The 16,170-nt window shown below is 31.0% G+C and overlaps 1 protein-coding gene across 2 annotated transcripts in view; it reads right to left on the bottom strand.

The window, feature by feature from the left end:
- Positions 1-719: 719 nt before the first annotated feature.
- The window catches only part of LOC114325682 (voltage-dependent calcium channel subunit alpha-2/delta-3-like), a 111,210-nt gene continuing 95,759 nt past the window's right edge, over positions 720-16,170 (bottom strand). Inside the window, exons 21-23 of one of the 2 annotated variants that reach the window (XM_028273812.2) lie at positions 8,557-8,807; positions 6,729-6,936; positions 720-1,042 (exon numbers count right to left, since the gene is read on the bottom strand). In XM_028273812.2, the coding sequence (XP_028129613.2) occupies positions 989-1,042; positions 6,729-6,936; positions 8,557-8,807 (513 nt within the window). In that variant the 3' untranslated portion in view covers positions 720-988. Of the gene's footprint in view, positions 1,043-6,728; positions 6,937-8,552; positions 8,808-12,057; positions 12,217-16,170 lie in introns of those variants that run through there. The other variant, XR_007697002.1, reaches the window with a different exon arrangement.

Raw genomic sequence — 16,170 nt, 5'->3', positions numbered from 1 at the left:
TAAATAATACCAATATTACCATTTATACCATTTAGCATAACTGTTTCAATCCAACCATGATTTGAAGCTATTTTTGCTATTTTTTCCTTTAAAAATATTACAGGAGCTAAAATGATGTCGAGTCTAATTTTCAAATCGCGCGCGGTGATGACGTACTACCAAGCCTTTCTCCTCCTTTAAATACTATCACGTGACCACGGTACGTGACCAACATAGTTGGTTCGAAAACTAAATTAATCGATTTATCGAATAATAGATATAGGTCTGGATCCCGCGTATGAAAAAAAAGTTGATTAATAGCAAGCTGAAAATTTGTTAATAGCTTAAGGGTGTCTAGTTGGATACACTTTGATATATGAGAACACTGGAACAGGGGCAGTTCTAATTGTGGAACAGATTAAAAATTTGGAACGGCCAGACCGCGAAAACGGCACATTTATTTTGTCGTCAGAACAGAATTAAACTCTCCAAACAGAGATTAAACTCTCATGCAAAAATCAGATTGCTATTTCACTATTATATACACAGCAGAGAAGTGACGTAAACAGAGCCGTGGTAGGTTATTGGTAGAGCATTCGACTACAGATCGAGAGGTCCCACGTTCAAATCCGAACAATTCATATTACTTCTTTTTTTTAATTTTTGGTGTAGTTTTAATAAAAAATTTTTGAAAGTGGTAAGTATTAAAATTAGTTTAATATTTAAATAAAATACAAATAAACTGTTTAAAGTATATTTATTTCGTTGAAATCATATAATAAAAGTATCACTTCTTACGTGCGCACAAAGTACACACACATTCTTTTTTGTTCAAACTAATCTCCTGTGATACTGGAAGATCAGATATACTACATAGATTGACAGTAAAAAAAGTACCTACACAGACATCCTTGGAATCGCAAAAGCAGTATGAAAAAAAAAGAAATGTATTTCCTTCAATTTAATAAATACAATTTAAAAATAATTAGGTGATTATTATATCGCAATTTTAGCACCATGTGTGTCCGCAGTAATATCGACTTTCTTGATTTAGATGGTCTTCCTAAAATATTAACAACAATGGTTAGCAAATATGTTCTGCAGTTAGACCAGGGCGGATCTGTTTTGAGGTGGATGTGAGAGGTGGCATTCGGATTTTTGCAGATAAAGTCAGGTGACAACTTCAATAATTATAATTGACCTATGCTCCTTCTCAAATATGCCCAGAACATTAATAAAAAAATTTAAATATTTAAAAATTTTGAAAAATATCGATTTTTTTCTACTTTCATTGCTTATAAATTTAAAACGATTATAACTTTAAAAGGATAACTTTAAGACGAGTTCCAATCGTTTAAAACGATTGGAACAAAGTCGTAGGGAAAGACAATAAAGATAATTGAATTTTGTATAATATACGACTGGTTTAAAATGTCTTAAATTATTACCCTTTCTGCAAAATAGCAATAAATAGAAAATAAGGGGATAAAAAAGACTGTTTTTATTCAATGTTTTTCGACCACTTTGGTTGCACTTAGAACCTTCATAATTCGCTTAAAAAATTTTTAGCACGGACTTAAACCGTCCACCAAATTTCATGAAAATCGACCTTGCATAATAATTTTGCAATCTAATTTTTTTTTAAAAGTTCAAATTTTTAAACACTTTCTGAACAGAAAGTAAACCATTTAGAAGTTTGCTATTTTTTTTTCATATAAAGAGGTTATCTACCTATCTAATACACTTTACAGAATTAAAATCGTATTATTAAATACGATTAAATACGACAAATGTTTTGGCTTATAAACAAATACAGTAAGGACGTTTGAGTTGGAATAAATTCATTTTCTTGAGAATGGGCGACTCTGGAGGTAAATCTCGAAACAGATCGATTTTTATTTATAAATTATAATTTTTTGGCATAAATATCCTACTAGTGACGTCATCCATCTGGGTGTGATGACCTAATCTAAATATTGAAATTAATTTAATTCAAAAATTTTTTTAATTCAAACCCTGTATAAGTATTTATGTTAATGTTTATATTAGTAATAAAAATTTTTTTGATTAAGCTATCACACAGCACCTATTCTCATTTAAAAAAAATCATCGATTACGTCATCACTGCCAGATGAATGACGTCACTAGTATAATATTTATACCAAGAAATTAGAATTTAAAAATAAAAATCGACCTGTTCGGGATTTATCTCCAGAGACGCCTATTCTCGAGAAAATGAATTTATGCCAACTCAAACGTCCTCACTGTATTTGTTTATAAGCCAAAAAATTGTTTATAATCTTAAAACAGTGCTGAGGCCGCTTAAATAATCCGATTTTAATTATGTAAAGTGTATTAGATAGGTAGAGAAGCTCTTTATATGTAAAAAAATTAGCAAACTTCTTAATAATCTACTTTTTCTTCATAAAGTTTTTAAAAAATTTGAACTTTTTTAAAAAAATTTAGATTGCAAAATTATTCTGAAAAATCTATCAGGTCGATTTTAATGAAATTTTTGACCGATTGAATTATTTTGTAAGAATTTTCTAAGAGAATTACAAAAGTTCTAGGTGCAACCAAAGTGGTTGAAAAACATTGAATAAAAACGGGCTTATTTTGCCCCCTTATTTTGTATTTATTGCTATTTTGCAGAAAGGGTAATAATTTAAGACATTTTTAACCAGTCGTTTATCATACAAAATTAAATTATCTTTATTTTATTTAACAATAAAATACTGAAAACGTTTGTTTTCTATACTTCCACAAAATTTATTAGAACTATGTGACTACAGCTGTTTCTACATACGCACTTCACCTTCTAGATCATAATCATTATTTTAATGAACAGTTTCAAATTCTGCATATTCAAAATAAAGGCATTAAGCTATCTTTATTAGAATCTATGGAAATTAATAAACTGAAAAATACAGATATAATTCTGAATGACCAACTCAAGACAAACAGCTCCCCACTCCTCAACCACTTCAGTTAAAGACTTTAAAAAGGCAAACCCATAGTAATCTAAATCACTTGAGGAACCTGTAGTCACATAGTTGTAATAAATTTTGTGAAAGTATGGAAAACAAACGTTTTCAGTGTTTTATTGTTAGATAAAATGAACTTCCATCAAGTAACGGTCGAATCCACAATTATTTATTTTATTTCCCTACGACTTTGTTCCAAAATGAATCGTTTTAAAGTTATAAGCAAAGAAAGTAGAAAAAAAATCGATGTTTTTCGAAATTTTTAAATATTTTAATTTATTTGTTATTGTTCCGGGCATATTTGAGAAGGAGCATAAGTCAATTATTATTGTTGAAATTGTCACCTAACTTTATCTGCAAAAATCCGAATGCCACCTCGCACATCAAAAAATAGGAGTTTTTTCACAGATCCGCCCTGGTTTATTACATATTTAAGTATATTACAGTATTGTGCGAATTAATGTGAATATTGGCAATCCCGTATTATTTTAGCTTGGCAGAAGCTAAGTAAATATTTTTTCAGGAAATTCATATAGCCATTGAAAATTTGACCAGAAAAAGGTTTTGGAATCAGTAAAAGAAATTCCAAAGGGTAACCACTCTAAAAAATAATCAAGGAATATTGCAAAAATTAATGGATTATATATACCAAAATAAGTTGAAAAATCCAAAGAGGAACATATCGCTTATATATTATATATCCATTATTTTTAAAATACACTGGGGTGCAAAATTAACCCGACACCTTAAAAATGGGTTATTTTTGATGTCTTGAATTTCCTAAACCTGTTGTCCGATTTAAGTGACCTTTTTAATTAGTTATAGCTTTATTCTTTAACAATATTGCTGTAATAGTATTGTTGCTAAACAGGTAAATTTTCATTGTATACCGGGTGTATCAATCAAACTGTGTTTTTGCTCAAAGTTCGCATCACCCTGTGGAATATACTAGCATTTATAAAATACTGAAGTTAAAACCCAACTATAGCCCCATGTTTTCTCAACAATTTGTTTTGTGATTAATTCGCTTATGTTGGATAATAAAAAAGTTAGGTACTTTAACAACTAGCCATGTTTTTCATCAATACAGCGTGTTTTTAAATAATAATTGGCAAACTTTAAGTGGTAATTCTGCATGAAAAAATAATGACAGTTTGTTTTATCAACGATATGTCTGCAAATGCTTTGTTTCCGAGATAGGGGATGTTGAAAGTTTTCTTACAAACTGACAATTTATTTATTGCTTTAAAACAGGTTGAGGTATGCAAATGAAATTTGGTGAGTTTTAAGAAGTAGTTATTGCACATTTTTTGACATACAATTAAGAATTTAATATTCACCATTGGCGCGCATACGGGTAATATGAGGGCTTTTATTACCCGTATGCGCGCCAATGGTGAATATTAAATTCTTGCTTGTATGTCAAAAATGTACAATAACTACGTCTTAACACTTACCAAATTTCATTTGCATATCTTAACTGGTTTTTAAGCAATAAACAATTCGTCAGTTTGTAAGAAAAATTTCAACACCCTCTATCTCAGAAATGAAGCATTTGCGGACATAGGTTTATAAAGCAAACTGTCATTATTTTTTCATGTAAAATTACCCCTTAAAGTTTGTCTCACTTATTTAGAGACACCCTGTATTGATAAAGAACATGGCTAGTTGTTAAATTTCCTAACTTTTCTATGGTCCTACTTAAGCGAATGAATCAAAAAACAGAATGTTGAGAAAACATAAGGCTATAGTTGGGTTTTAATTTGAGTATTTTATAAATGCTAGAATATTCCACAGGGTGATGCGAAGTTTAAGAAAAAAACACAGTTTCATTGGTACACCCAATATCCAATGAGAATTTACCTGTTTAGCCACAATATTTTTACAGCGATATTGATAAAGAATAAGGCTATAACATATTAAAAAATCACTTAAATCGGACAACAGGTTTTGGAAATTCGAGACATCAAAAATGACCCATTTTTAAGGTGTCCGGTTAATTTTGCACCCCAGTGTATTTATAAACTATTGTATGTATTTTTTACGAAAATATTTCTAGTACCTACATTGAATGACGGTTTTTACTCCGAATTTTAAAGAAACATTTGGATTGACATGAACTTTGGCAAACACATAGGTAACATATCAAGGAAGTAAATTGAGATTGTGCCGATGTGTGCTTTTGCCCTGGGGGTGAGTTTCACCCCTTCTTGGGGGTGAAAAAATATAAGTTCAAAATAAGTCCGGACATGGATAAACTGACTGATTCTAAACAACTTTTGTTCTATAGCACTTTTTCTCTAAGTTAATACTTTTTGAGTTATTTGCGAGTAAATATGTTCATTTTTTAACAAATAACACGTTTTTAGGCGGTTTTTTTGCAAATAACTAATTAAGTATTTTATGGAAAAAGGCGTTCTTAGCGAAAATATAGCTACTGGAAAAGTGAAAGAAATGGTGTATGTATGAATTCTTTAGATCCAACAGAAGCAAAGTTGTAGGTAATGAAAAATAGGTTCGTGTCCGTCAAATTTCAAAGCAAATATTTCAACGTGAACAAACCAAAAAATGATGCAGTTTTTGGGGAAAACTGATTACAACTTTTTTAAAGGTAAAAAATATTTATCTTTGTTTTTTAAAAAAGTTTCTAGCATCAAAAGTAAGCAAGTTACGCTCAAAATAACGCTGGTCCCTTTTTTTTGGTGAAAAAAATTCGGGAAAATCACCCACTAATTTTAAATCAAATTAATCGTTACCGCTTTATAAGTTACTTTATGTATTATTTATACAATCTGTTTCATCGGACAAAAGGGCTTATTTTTGAAAAAAATTGGTTATAAAATAAATTTTTAACTTTAAATTAAAAAAAAATGCTTATTTTACAAAATAACTTAAAATTTATTAGTGATAGCAAAAATCACAAACAGTAAAAAAATATAGGTTTCGCTTTTCTAAATATTTTGGATTTTTTGTTTTTCTGTAGGACAAATATTGAATAAGATATGGCTGTTCAAAATTTGCATACACTCATGATTAGGGACTAGTTTAAGCCCTTTTAACTACAGCCCCCTTAACAATAAGCACTTTAAACCGATAAAACTTACAGATCATATAAACAATACATACACAAGTAAAGCAACTTGTGAAGCGGTAACGATTAGTTTCATTTGGGATGCTAATTAGGGGGCGATTTTCACAATTTTACCAAAAAAAGGACCAACTGTATTTTGAGCGTAACTTCCTTATTTTTAATGTTAAAAACTTTTTTAAAAAACAAAAATAAAGATTTTTTTAAACACTTTATAAAAGTTTTAATGAGTTTTCCCCGAAGAGTGCTTGAATTTTTGGTTATTATTTCACGTTGAAATAGTCGAATAAATTTGAAATTTGGCCAGTATAAACCTATTTTTCATTAGTTACAATTTTTCTTTTACTGGGTCTAGGGATCTCATGTAGACACCATTTTTTAAAATTTTTTATGGGCTTTATTTTAGCTTATAAAGTTTTTTTCGATAAAATACTTAATTTTTGGGTTATTTGTTCAAAACCATAAAAAAATGTGTTTTTTTTTAATGTTTTTGTTATTGAAAAATGAACATATTTTACTCGCAAATAATTCGAAAAGTATTAATTTAGTGAAAAAATCCTAGAGAACAATGGAAAACGTAAAAGTTTGTGCCTTCTAATGGAAAAAATAGGATTTCGAAAAACAAAAACCAACAGAAAACTCCTAATAATTCTAATTTTAATACTTATTAAAATTACCTTCTTATTTCTGTTGTGACAATCCATATACATTCGTCTCGTATAATTATTCATAGTTGCTATATAACACGGTAGAGACGTGTTATAAATAACTTCTTTTGGTTCGTTTGAGTATATATTAGTAAATCTGCCCTTACAAGCTTCTTCTCCATCGTTTGTTGCCAGGAACAGTAAATTTGTGTTTGGAATTTTGTCAATGACGTAAGGCCTAAAATAAAATTTAGAATAAATTTGTATATATTTTACGCTTATATACCATAAATGTGTTTATATACCATAAATTGTAAACATTGTGGAGAATGAATATGGAAAGAAAAAATAAGATGAGCTCATCCTACCTTTTCTCCCTCTTTACGTAAGTTAGAAATATAATAAGTGTGTTTGTTGTACAATAATTACAGTAATTAGATACATACAGTCGGAAAAATGAAAGAATACCCATGAACGATCACATCAATCACTTATTTTGTATTTGCTGTCTTTTTCTATAAATAACAAACGTTTGTTATAGAAAAAGACAGCAAATACAAAATAAGTGATTGATGTGATTGTTCATGGGTATTCTTTCATTTTTCCCACTGTATATTGTTTTCTTATCAATATATTTCCTAAAGAACCTCCCCCCCTATCAGTTCCATACTGAGCAATACGTGCTTTATTTATATGCACATACATAGTGATTTTGACAGCCTCGCTTTTAGTATCTCTTAAGTGTTACATATTAGTTTAAGAAGTGTGCGTGTACAGTCGATTTAATGCAGAAAAGTTTTATTTACTAAATTACTCGATTTGTCTAAACACTTACTTCATTAAATTACTTAACTAAATCACTAGCTAAGTACGTGGGAATTGTAAAGATATCCTTCCGCTCGGCATTGAACAGCTCGTCAGAAAGCAACCGTATGCGCTTCGATAGCCGCTCAGCCCCACTACGTGCCACCTCTCCGACTGAACCAAAGAGTGATCTACAGAGAGTTTATTTAAGAAGAGAAAGGAGAATCACGAAATCAGTTCCAATCAATGTACTGAACTGAAAGGAACTCACCCAGCGGCTGCCAGCAGGTGGCCGAGCAGCGGCAGTTATGAGATGGAATGAATCGGAACTCTGTCGAGGTGAAAGTGGTCTGTAGTGAAGAGGTGTTTCGCCGGAACTGTAAGCGCAGTGAGCAGTAGCTGCTATCTTCGACCCGGAGCTGGCGGATGGGTGATTGTCTGTTGATGTTTGATTGTAATTGATCATTGGATTAAAGTGTAATGGGCTATGAGTCTGTGTGTAATTATGTATATACAGTGATGAGCGTGCTAATAACCGGCAAAGTAGCGCAAAAGATGGAAAACATAATACATTGCGAAACAAAAAGAGATGAACTAGTGGAGATGAAAATAATCGTTATAAACGTATAAATTAACATTACATTACATAGTTTTCCACCTTTAAACGTATCAGAGAAGTATAACTGTAACCGTGACAGTAAAATTTTATAAAGTACTCCTGTCACAGGCGTCTAAAGGTGGGAAACTATGTAATGTAATATTAATTTATACGTTTAAACTGTACATAAATATACTCAATACATTTCTTTTATTTTAACCTGTCTTGTACTGAGTCTGTTGTCCTGAAAGATATACTATCTATCTCTTTTTACTAAGCGATACCGCTCATATGACGGACATAGATGGTTAGACCACTCAAAATGGCGTTACACCTCGATGCACAGAGCGGCCCATAGCTAGGCTAATCTACAGGTTATTATATCTATGAAGATATACCCATCACATAATCATTTAAAGAAAACTCTAGAAAGGTTTACAAAAATTTAAGTCTTACCAACTGCATTGAAATTTTGTCCCTTCTACAAACTGACTAAATGGAAATTTGGCACTGGTATTTAAGTTAAACAACCATCTTTCTTGATCGCAGGGCGTTGGTACTGTTTTTTCGATTATTAGTTTAGCAAAGTTTATATACTCCTCTTTAGTGCTATTATAGATTTCATCTTCTTGACCTGTCACTACATTAAAGAGAAGATAAAATGTAGTTACAAGCCAATCTTTTAAAGCCCAAAAATGATTCATTATCTGAAAAAGTAGATATGATTAGTAGTATATTTTGATCAATTTAATGTTTCATGATAAATACAATTTAATGCTTATATTAACACATTTAGGTACGATACTGTTATAGACCTGGATCCCGCGTAAGAAAGAAAAGTTGATTAATAGCAAGCTGAAAATTTGTTAATAGCTTAACGGTGTCTAGTCGGACAAACTTTGATGCACGGGAACACTGGAAAAGGGGAAGTTTTAACTGTGGAGCATGATAAACGTATCGTCCTGACAAGTTTATGATTGTGAAAAATAGCAAGTTGTTTTTAAGTTTATTCGATAGCCTACGTTATGTAATATATGAGAAAATGTTTGTCCGACAAAAATGTTGGGCATTTTAACGAGTCCGACACGTAGAACATGTCACGTCACAGGAATTATGTTGGTGATGAATAGCAGTCTGATTTTTGCATAAGAGTTTAATGAAAGGTTAAAAAAGCAATTGGAAGTTCTGTCCGACAAAATTAATGGGAAGTTTTCGTAGTCGGACATTCTAAACAGGTAAGATATAGACAAAAATGCTGGTGATAAATAGCTTTCCGACAAAGACGAAATTTAATTAAGTAAATTATTCCTTACCAAGAATGACTGTTGTCGGAAAAAAATAAGGGGTAGATTTTGTAGTCGGACAATTTAAAAAAATAATTTTTGAAATTTCAATAAGGGGTGATTATTCTATGTCAAAAGTACCTGCAATCAATTACAATCGATATCTTTCGATTTATCTCAACATCATTTAGATACCTCACTGTAATACATTTATAGTAGATCAGGCAAATTATTATATTATGGATTGAGTGCTCTAGCTATCTTTGTCTGCCGCATGCGCGGGATCGCTTGGTTAAAAGAGATAGATAGACCACCTATCGACTTTTTGCACTGTATTCCCTGTCTACCCTTATGTCTATGAATACATTTCCATTTAAGGAAAACTGTCACTTTTGACAATAATTCATAATAAATTGCAATCGTAACTTCAAATTTAAACTAATCGATTTATTTTGGCAGCAAATTATTTCTAGCCATGTGACATATTATATATTTCATTTGTAGAAAGTTGAGAAAAATTACGGTATACAATTTTAGTAATAATTTATTTAGGTACCGTTTTTCAATCAAGCAAAGCATTATAGCACGAAGAATGATATTCAATAGAATTTTCACAATTATCTGGCAACTGAATATCATTGAATTGATGACAAAGTATTTTACTAACTTTGTAAAATGTTCGAAAATTACTCAAACATGTTCCGTTGAATGGTTTCACTTTTGTTGTGGCGACTTAAAATTTAAACTGTTGACACTCAAAAATAGACACAAAAACACTCCATAGTTAATATAAATTTTAATTTCCAACACAAATGGCAAACAGAAACTTAGAGACCATGTACTTTCAAATACTACTTTGTATAGCACAAAGTGTCACACTGACAAATGTAGCCTTCTAATACATACTTCTAAGCATAATGTGTCATATTTACGTCTATTCTTATAAGCACCAAAGTTTTAGACTCTTCACATTTTTCAATGTCGTTTACAAAGTTAAGATTTGAGTATGGAAAAAAATGTATACAACGTTTTTTGTAGGAAATTTTCCTTACTTTCTGATGCGCCTAATTAGAAAACCCTAAGAGATTGCTTCCACACGTTCTTTGACATTTTTTATTGTCATTTTGAGAATATCTAGAACAAACTCCACCCAAAAAATAATTGTTTTGCAATATTTACTTACATGCATTGATACTTACCTCACTGTTTTTGGAGTGTGCATTTATATATATGCACATGCAAATATGTGAATATAAATAATAATATACAACTAAAATAGCTTTATCAATATGTGACTAAGTCATTCCGAAAAAAAGTTTTTTATTTATTTCCTTCGATTTGCCCAAACTTTTTGTCCGACATATAACTTTTTGCGTTACAAAATATAATTTGTACATAAACAAATCAAAATTAGCTTGCTACTTATCACCAACATTTTTGTCTATATCTTACATGTTTAGAATGTCCGACTAGGAAAATTTCCCATTCATTTTGTCCGACAGAACTTCCAATTGCTTTTTTAACCTTTCATTAAACTCTTATGCAAAAATCAGACTGCTATTCATCACCAACATAGTTCCTGTGATGTGACATGTTCTACGTGTCGGACTCGGTAAAATGCCCAACCTTTTTGTCGGACGACACGTTTATCATGTTCCACCGTTAAAACTTACCCTGTTCCAGTGTTCCCGTGCATCAATGTTTGTCCGACTAGACACCGTTAAGCTATTAACAAATTTTCAGCTTGCTATTAATCAACTTTTTTTTCTTACGCGGGATCCAGGTCTATTAGCTTATGCAATACACCTTCAGGGTCTTTAAGAGTTGTTGGATTGCGTAAACATGACATGAAGAGAGACGGGTCCAAAAATGAACCTTCTAAGATACAATTTATTATATTTAATCGCCAACCTCAGAGAGAATTACTCACTTTAAATGTCTCGGATACTACATTAAAGACCAACTTCTTCTTCTTGGTGTACCGTGCTTGTTTTCAAGCGTTGTCAAGTGTGCAACTTTAAGGAAAAATCCCGAAACAGGTCGATTTTTATTTTTAAGTTATGATATTGTGGCATATATGGTATACTCGTGACGTTATCCTTCTGGGCGTGATGACGTAATCGATGATTTTTTTTAAATGAGAATAGCGGTCGTGTGGTAGCTCATTTGAAAGGTTCTTGAATTCTCTATTCAGTAATGTAAACATTTACATAATTATTTATACAGGGTGTCCAAAAAATTTTTATTAAATTAATTTATTTGACAAAAAAAAAGAAGTAGAAGGACACCCTGTATAAATAATTATATAAGTGTTTATATTACTAAATAGAGAATTAAAGAACCTTTCAAATGAGCTAGCACACGACCCCTAATCTCATTTAAAAAAATCATCGATTACGTCATCACGCCCAGATGGATGACGTCGCTAGTATGATGCTATAAATGCCACAATATCATAACTTAAAAATAAAAATCGACCTGTTTCGGGATTTTTCCTTAAAGTCGCCGGTTTACGAAATAACGAATTTATTCCTTTCATTTGCACCATACTGTCGGTGGAAAATAGTGTCGCGCACGCTTGATTAGCAATTAAAAAACACAGGAGTTTTGAATATTGTATTGCAAAAAACTCTTCGGAATTTCATCAATCGATGTTTAAAGAATATCTACCTACCTTCGCAACATTCAATTTTTCAGTTTTTCACATAGTTTTTGAGGGTTAAATATGGACGACTTCGCAATTTTTCAATTTTTAATAGCTTATATGTCAAAAACTTTCAACTTTAGAGAAATGTCACTAAAGACCTTTTCTGTTTGGAATGATCCAAAAAACCTAAAAAAACCTTGTTCCATGCAAAAACAATAATTTTAGGAAAAAAAAACAAAAAAAAAACGTTTAAAAAATTTTTGACCCACTTTTGGTCCTGGCAACATGCAAATTTGTTAAAAGCGGTCCTTTTTGAGTAAGATTGTGCAAAAAATCCGAATCGGAATATTTTTCCTAGCGGATGCACAGTGGCTTACTGGAATACCTGATTCTACATAATTCATTTCGAGGTCGCTATTGAATTTCGACACCGCCATGATGGTCGCAATTTATAGCGATTCTTATTCATTTCGATATTAGTTACAACTGACTGGGGATATTAACGATATCATTTTGACACTGCTCAGAATTTGGGTTGGCGCTCCGGTTTATTGGATTTATTGGCTACGCAACCACCGCAACATTTGTTGATAGTCTGGGAAAATTATCGAAAAAATGCCATTTTTGGGAAAAGTTATTTACCGGCTATTTTATTGCTAAAATCGAATCTTAAGATTGCATATATTAGTAATATGGGGTATGAGAAGTCCGCAGAAAGTGTGTTATTTTATTTGTTAAGAAATTAGCACTCCTAAATCTTTTTTTTTCAATTAGTACTCTGTAATTGCTAAGATTTTTCCTTTAAGCCAAAAATACTCAAATAAAAATTCACCGTAATTTAGTTCTGCACAAAGTTATTGTTTTCCGATTTCCTTCAACAAAAATTTTACTCGGAAAATCAGAGTTTAAAAAAAATCTGCAATTTTCAATTAAAATTTTAGCGAAGTAATTATTTATCAATAATTAAATACATTGATGACATGTGAGATTTTTTATAGTAGATTATACAGAGAGGGGCTAAATTATGGAATAAATTCATTTTCTCTAAAATAAACGATTTTCGAGCAAAATCCCGAAACAGATCGATTTTTATTTTTAAATTACAATTTTTTGGCATATATTTCATACTAGTGACGTCAGCCATCTGAGCGTGATGACGTAATCGATAATTTTTTTAGTGGGAATAGGGGTCGTCTGGTAGGTCATTTGAAAGGGCGTTCAATTCTCTATTCAGTAATATAAACATTAATATCATTATTTATACAGGGTTGCCAAAAAATAATTTTTGAATAAAATTAATTGGCGCAAAAAGAAGAATATATGTAATTTATTTAACTCAAAATACATTGTACTGCTGTCAGAAAATAGAAAAAAGGTTTATTTTACAAATAAAAATTTCTTTTCGCTTAAATTAAATCAAAAACCTATTGACAGTTTGAACATTTAAGCTAAGAGCAAATTTAAGCAAATAAACATATTTTTCTTATTTACTGACAGCAATAGAATGTATTTTGAGTTAAATAAATTACATACATTCTTCGTTTTGCGTCAATTAATTTAATTCAAAAATTTTTTTGGCCACCCTGTATAAATAATGATATTAATGTGTATAATACTGAATAAAAAATTAAACGCCTTTTTAAATGAGCTACCACACGACCCCTATTCCTATTTAAAAAAATTATCAATTACGTCATCACGCTCGGATGGATGACGTCACTAGTTTGAAATATATGCCAAAAAAATTTAATTCAAAAATAAAAATCGACCTGTTTCGGGATTTTTCTCTAAAATCGTCCATTTTAGAGAAAATGAATTTATTCCATAATTTAGCCCCTCTCTGTATACGCTCCGAGCTTCGCCGGTATCGCCACCTACCTAACGGATTACTAGTATAAATTTCGCCGGAAATTTCGCTGGATGGAAAAAGTGTTGCCTATCCTCTGTGAGTTTCGCTGGTATGGCTGGTATCGCCATCTAACGGATGACTAGTGTTCCTGTTTCGGCCGTAAAAAAGAGGATAGGAGAAAAGCAAATAATAATTGTTTCAAACTTATTATTTAATTCTTATCGTGTAATATTTACAACGTAAAGAAGTAATTGGATTGTAATCGATATAATATCAGTAAGAACAGAATTTATTATTCATTATGATTATTTTTAAGATTTTGCTTACGGTTTTGAAGTTTATGTTGACAGTTATTATTAGAAAAAAATTATTCTGCAAAAAGTATAATAATTTAATATAATTATAGTATAATACTTCTTAAATATTAACTTATGCATTTATTGCACTTAAATAATTAATTAAGAGCGTAAACGTAAAATTTCGGGCTAACTCTTTTCAATTGCATCACTTTTTTTCGAATCCTAAGAGAACCAATAATTATATTTGAAAAATTTAAACGCAGAAAGAAAGACTACATTATTGTCGAGGTTCAGAGTCCCTGAAGTCCCTAAAAATTTCTGCCTATTTTAATCAGTTACAGGGGCGAAAAAAAGAGAAAATTTAGTGTGATTTTTAATTTCAAATACATATCTCATTCAGAAGAAATTTTTTGTTTATTCTTATGAACTTTCTGCCCTCGCAAATAATGTAACTTTATGCTTAGCGACAGGAAATCTGTCGAATACACAGTTACTATTGTAACCAGTACTTTTGCAGTCTTTAATACAGCAACTTTCGTGAGACATTTAGTAAAAATTATATGCAAGTCTTAATGCAGAACGTCAAATTTCCAGTAAAAATTTACAGACTTGTCACTACTGGCGCTCGCGAATTTTTAATTATCCCCTCTACCTACGAGCTCATAGCGTATATCAGGAGACCGACGACAATCTAACCAATAGTTTAGCAATAATTAAAATGTTAATTAAAAAATTTCGGTCGAAATAATAACCAGAAAGATTATGATACACCAGAATAACTATGATTTTCGTATAAAAAAGCACTATACCTATTCAACGTACTTTACAGAATTGAAATTGGACTATTTGAGCGGTCTCAGGAATGTTATAAAGAAACAATTTTTTGGCTTATAAACAAATAGAACCCCTCAGAAAATATTAGATTAAATTAAATTAAGTTAACGCTGTTGAAAAGGGCACGGCTTCTGTGCCCTTTTCGAAGAAAAAAAAAATTGAATTGCGAGGAGCGGTTCCAGGTATAACCGGTCAAATTTGACCGGCATTTGCGACAGAATTGTAAACAACAGGATTTCAATCTTTGAACCAATACCTTTTTATTTCGGTCCTCTTTGTACATACAAATTTTCATATCTTCAAGACACTCATAACAAAAAAGATTTATGTCACCAAGTTATTTAATTATTGATAAATAATTACTGCCCTAACATTTTAGTTGAAAATTAAAGATTTTGTTTGGAAACCCCGAATTTTCCGAGGAAAATTTTCGCCGACTGAAATCGGAAAAAAATATCTATGTGCAGAATTAAATTATAGTGAATTTTTATGTTAGTGTTTTTGGTTTAACGTTAAAATCTTTTGAGTTACAGAGCAATAATTGAAAATAAGATTTCGGAGCGCTAATTTGTTTATGAACCAAATAGCACACATTCTGCGGACTTTGCATAGCTATATTACTAATATATGAAATCTTAAGATTTGATTCCAGTATTGTCCAGCAATAAAATAGCTGGTACATAATTTTCCTTGTTTTATACTAATTTTCCCAGATTATTACCTTACATCTTTCATTGAGTTGATAGTTCACATTGTGGAAATTCTCAATTATTATATTTATTATATTTCTAATTTAACACTATTCTATCTAATTCCCCCAAAACCAGCAAATTTCCATAAAACCCAGTCATATTAATACCTTTTGCTTTAGTTTTCCTTGCAAGAAACAAACAAAACCCATCTCCTAAACCAAACCTAAACCTAACCTCGCTTTCGGCCATTCATTCATGTCGTTCATGTCCGTGTCACAATAATTTTGACCCGAAATTATAATATCACTTTTTTGGAGTCGCTATTAATTTCGATAGTCGCTATTTGTGACATCATTTCGTTATTTCAACTAAAATCCACAAGGATCGCACAGTGCATTTCAACGTCGCCATATTGATTGCGACTTGTTTTCACTCGAAATTTGAATTAGAATCACGGCCCTGATCT

The sequence above is a fragment of the Diabrotica virgifera genome, chromosome 3 (assembly GCF_917563875.1).
Source record: "Diabrotica virgifera virgifera chromosome 3, PGI_DIABVI_V3a".
NCBI classification, from domain to species: Eukaryota; Metazoa; Arthropoda; class Insecta; order Coleoptera; family Chrysomelidae; genus Diabrotica; species Diabrotica virgifera.
Note: the sequence above shows the minus strand (reverse complement) of the source record. Positions and strands in the feature narration are given on the sequence as shown.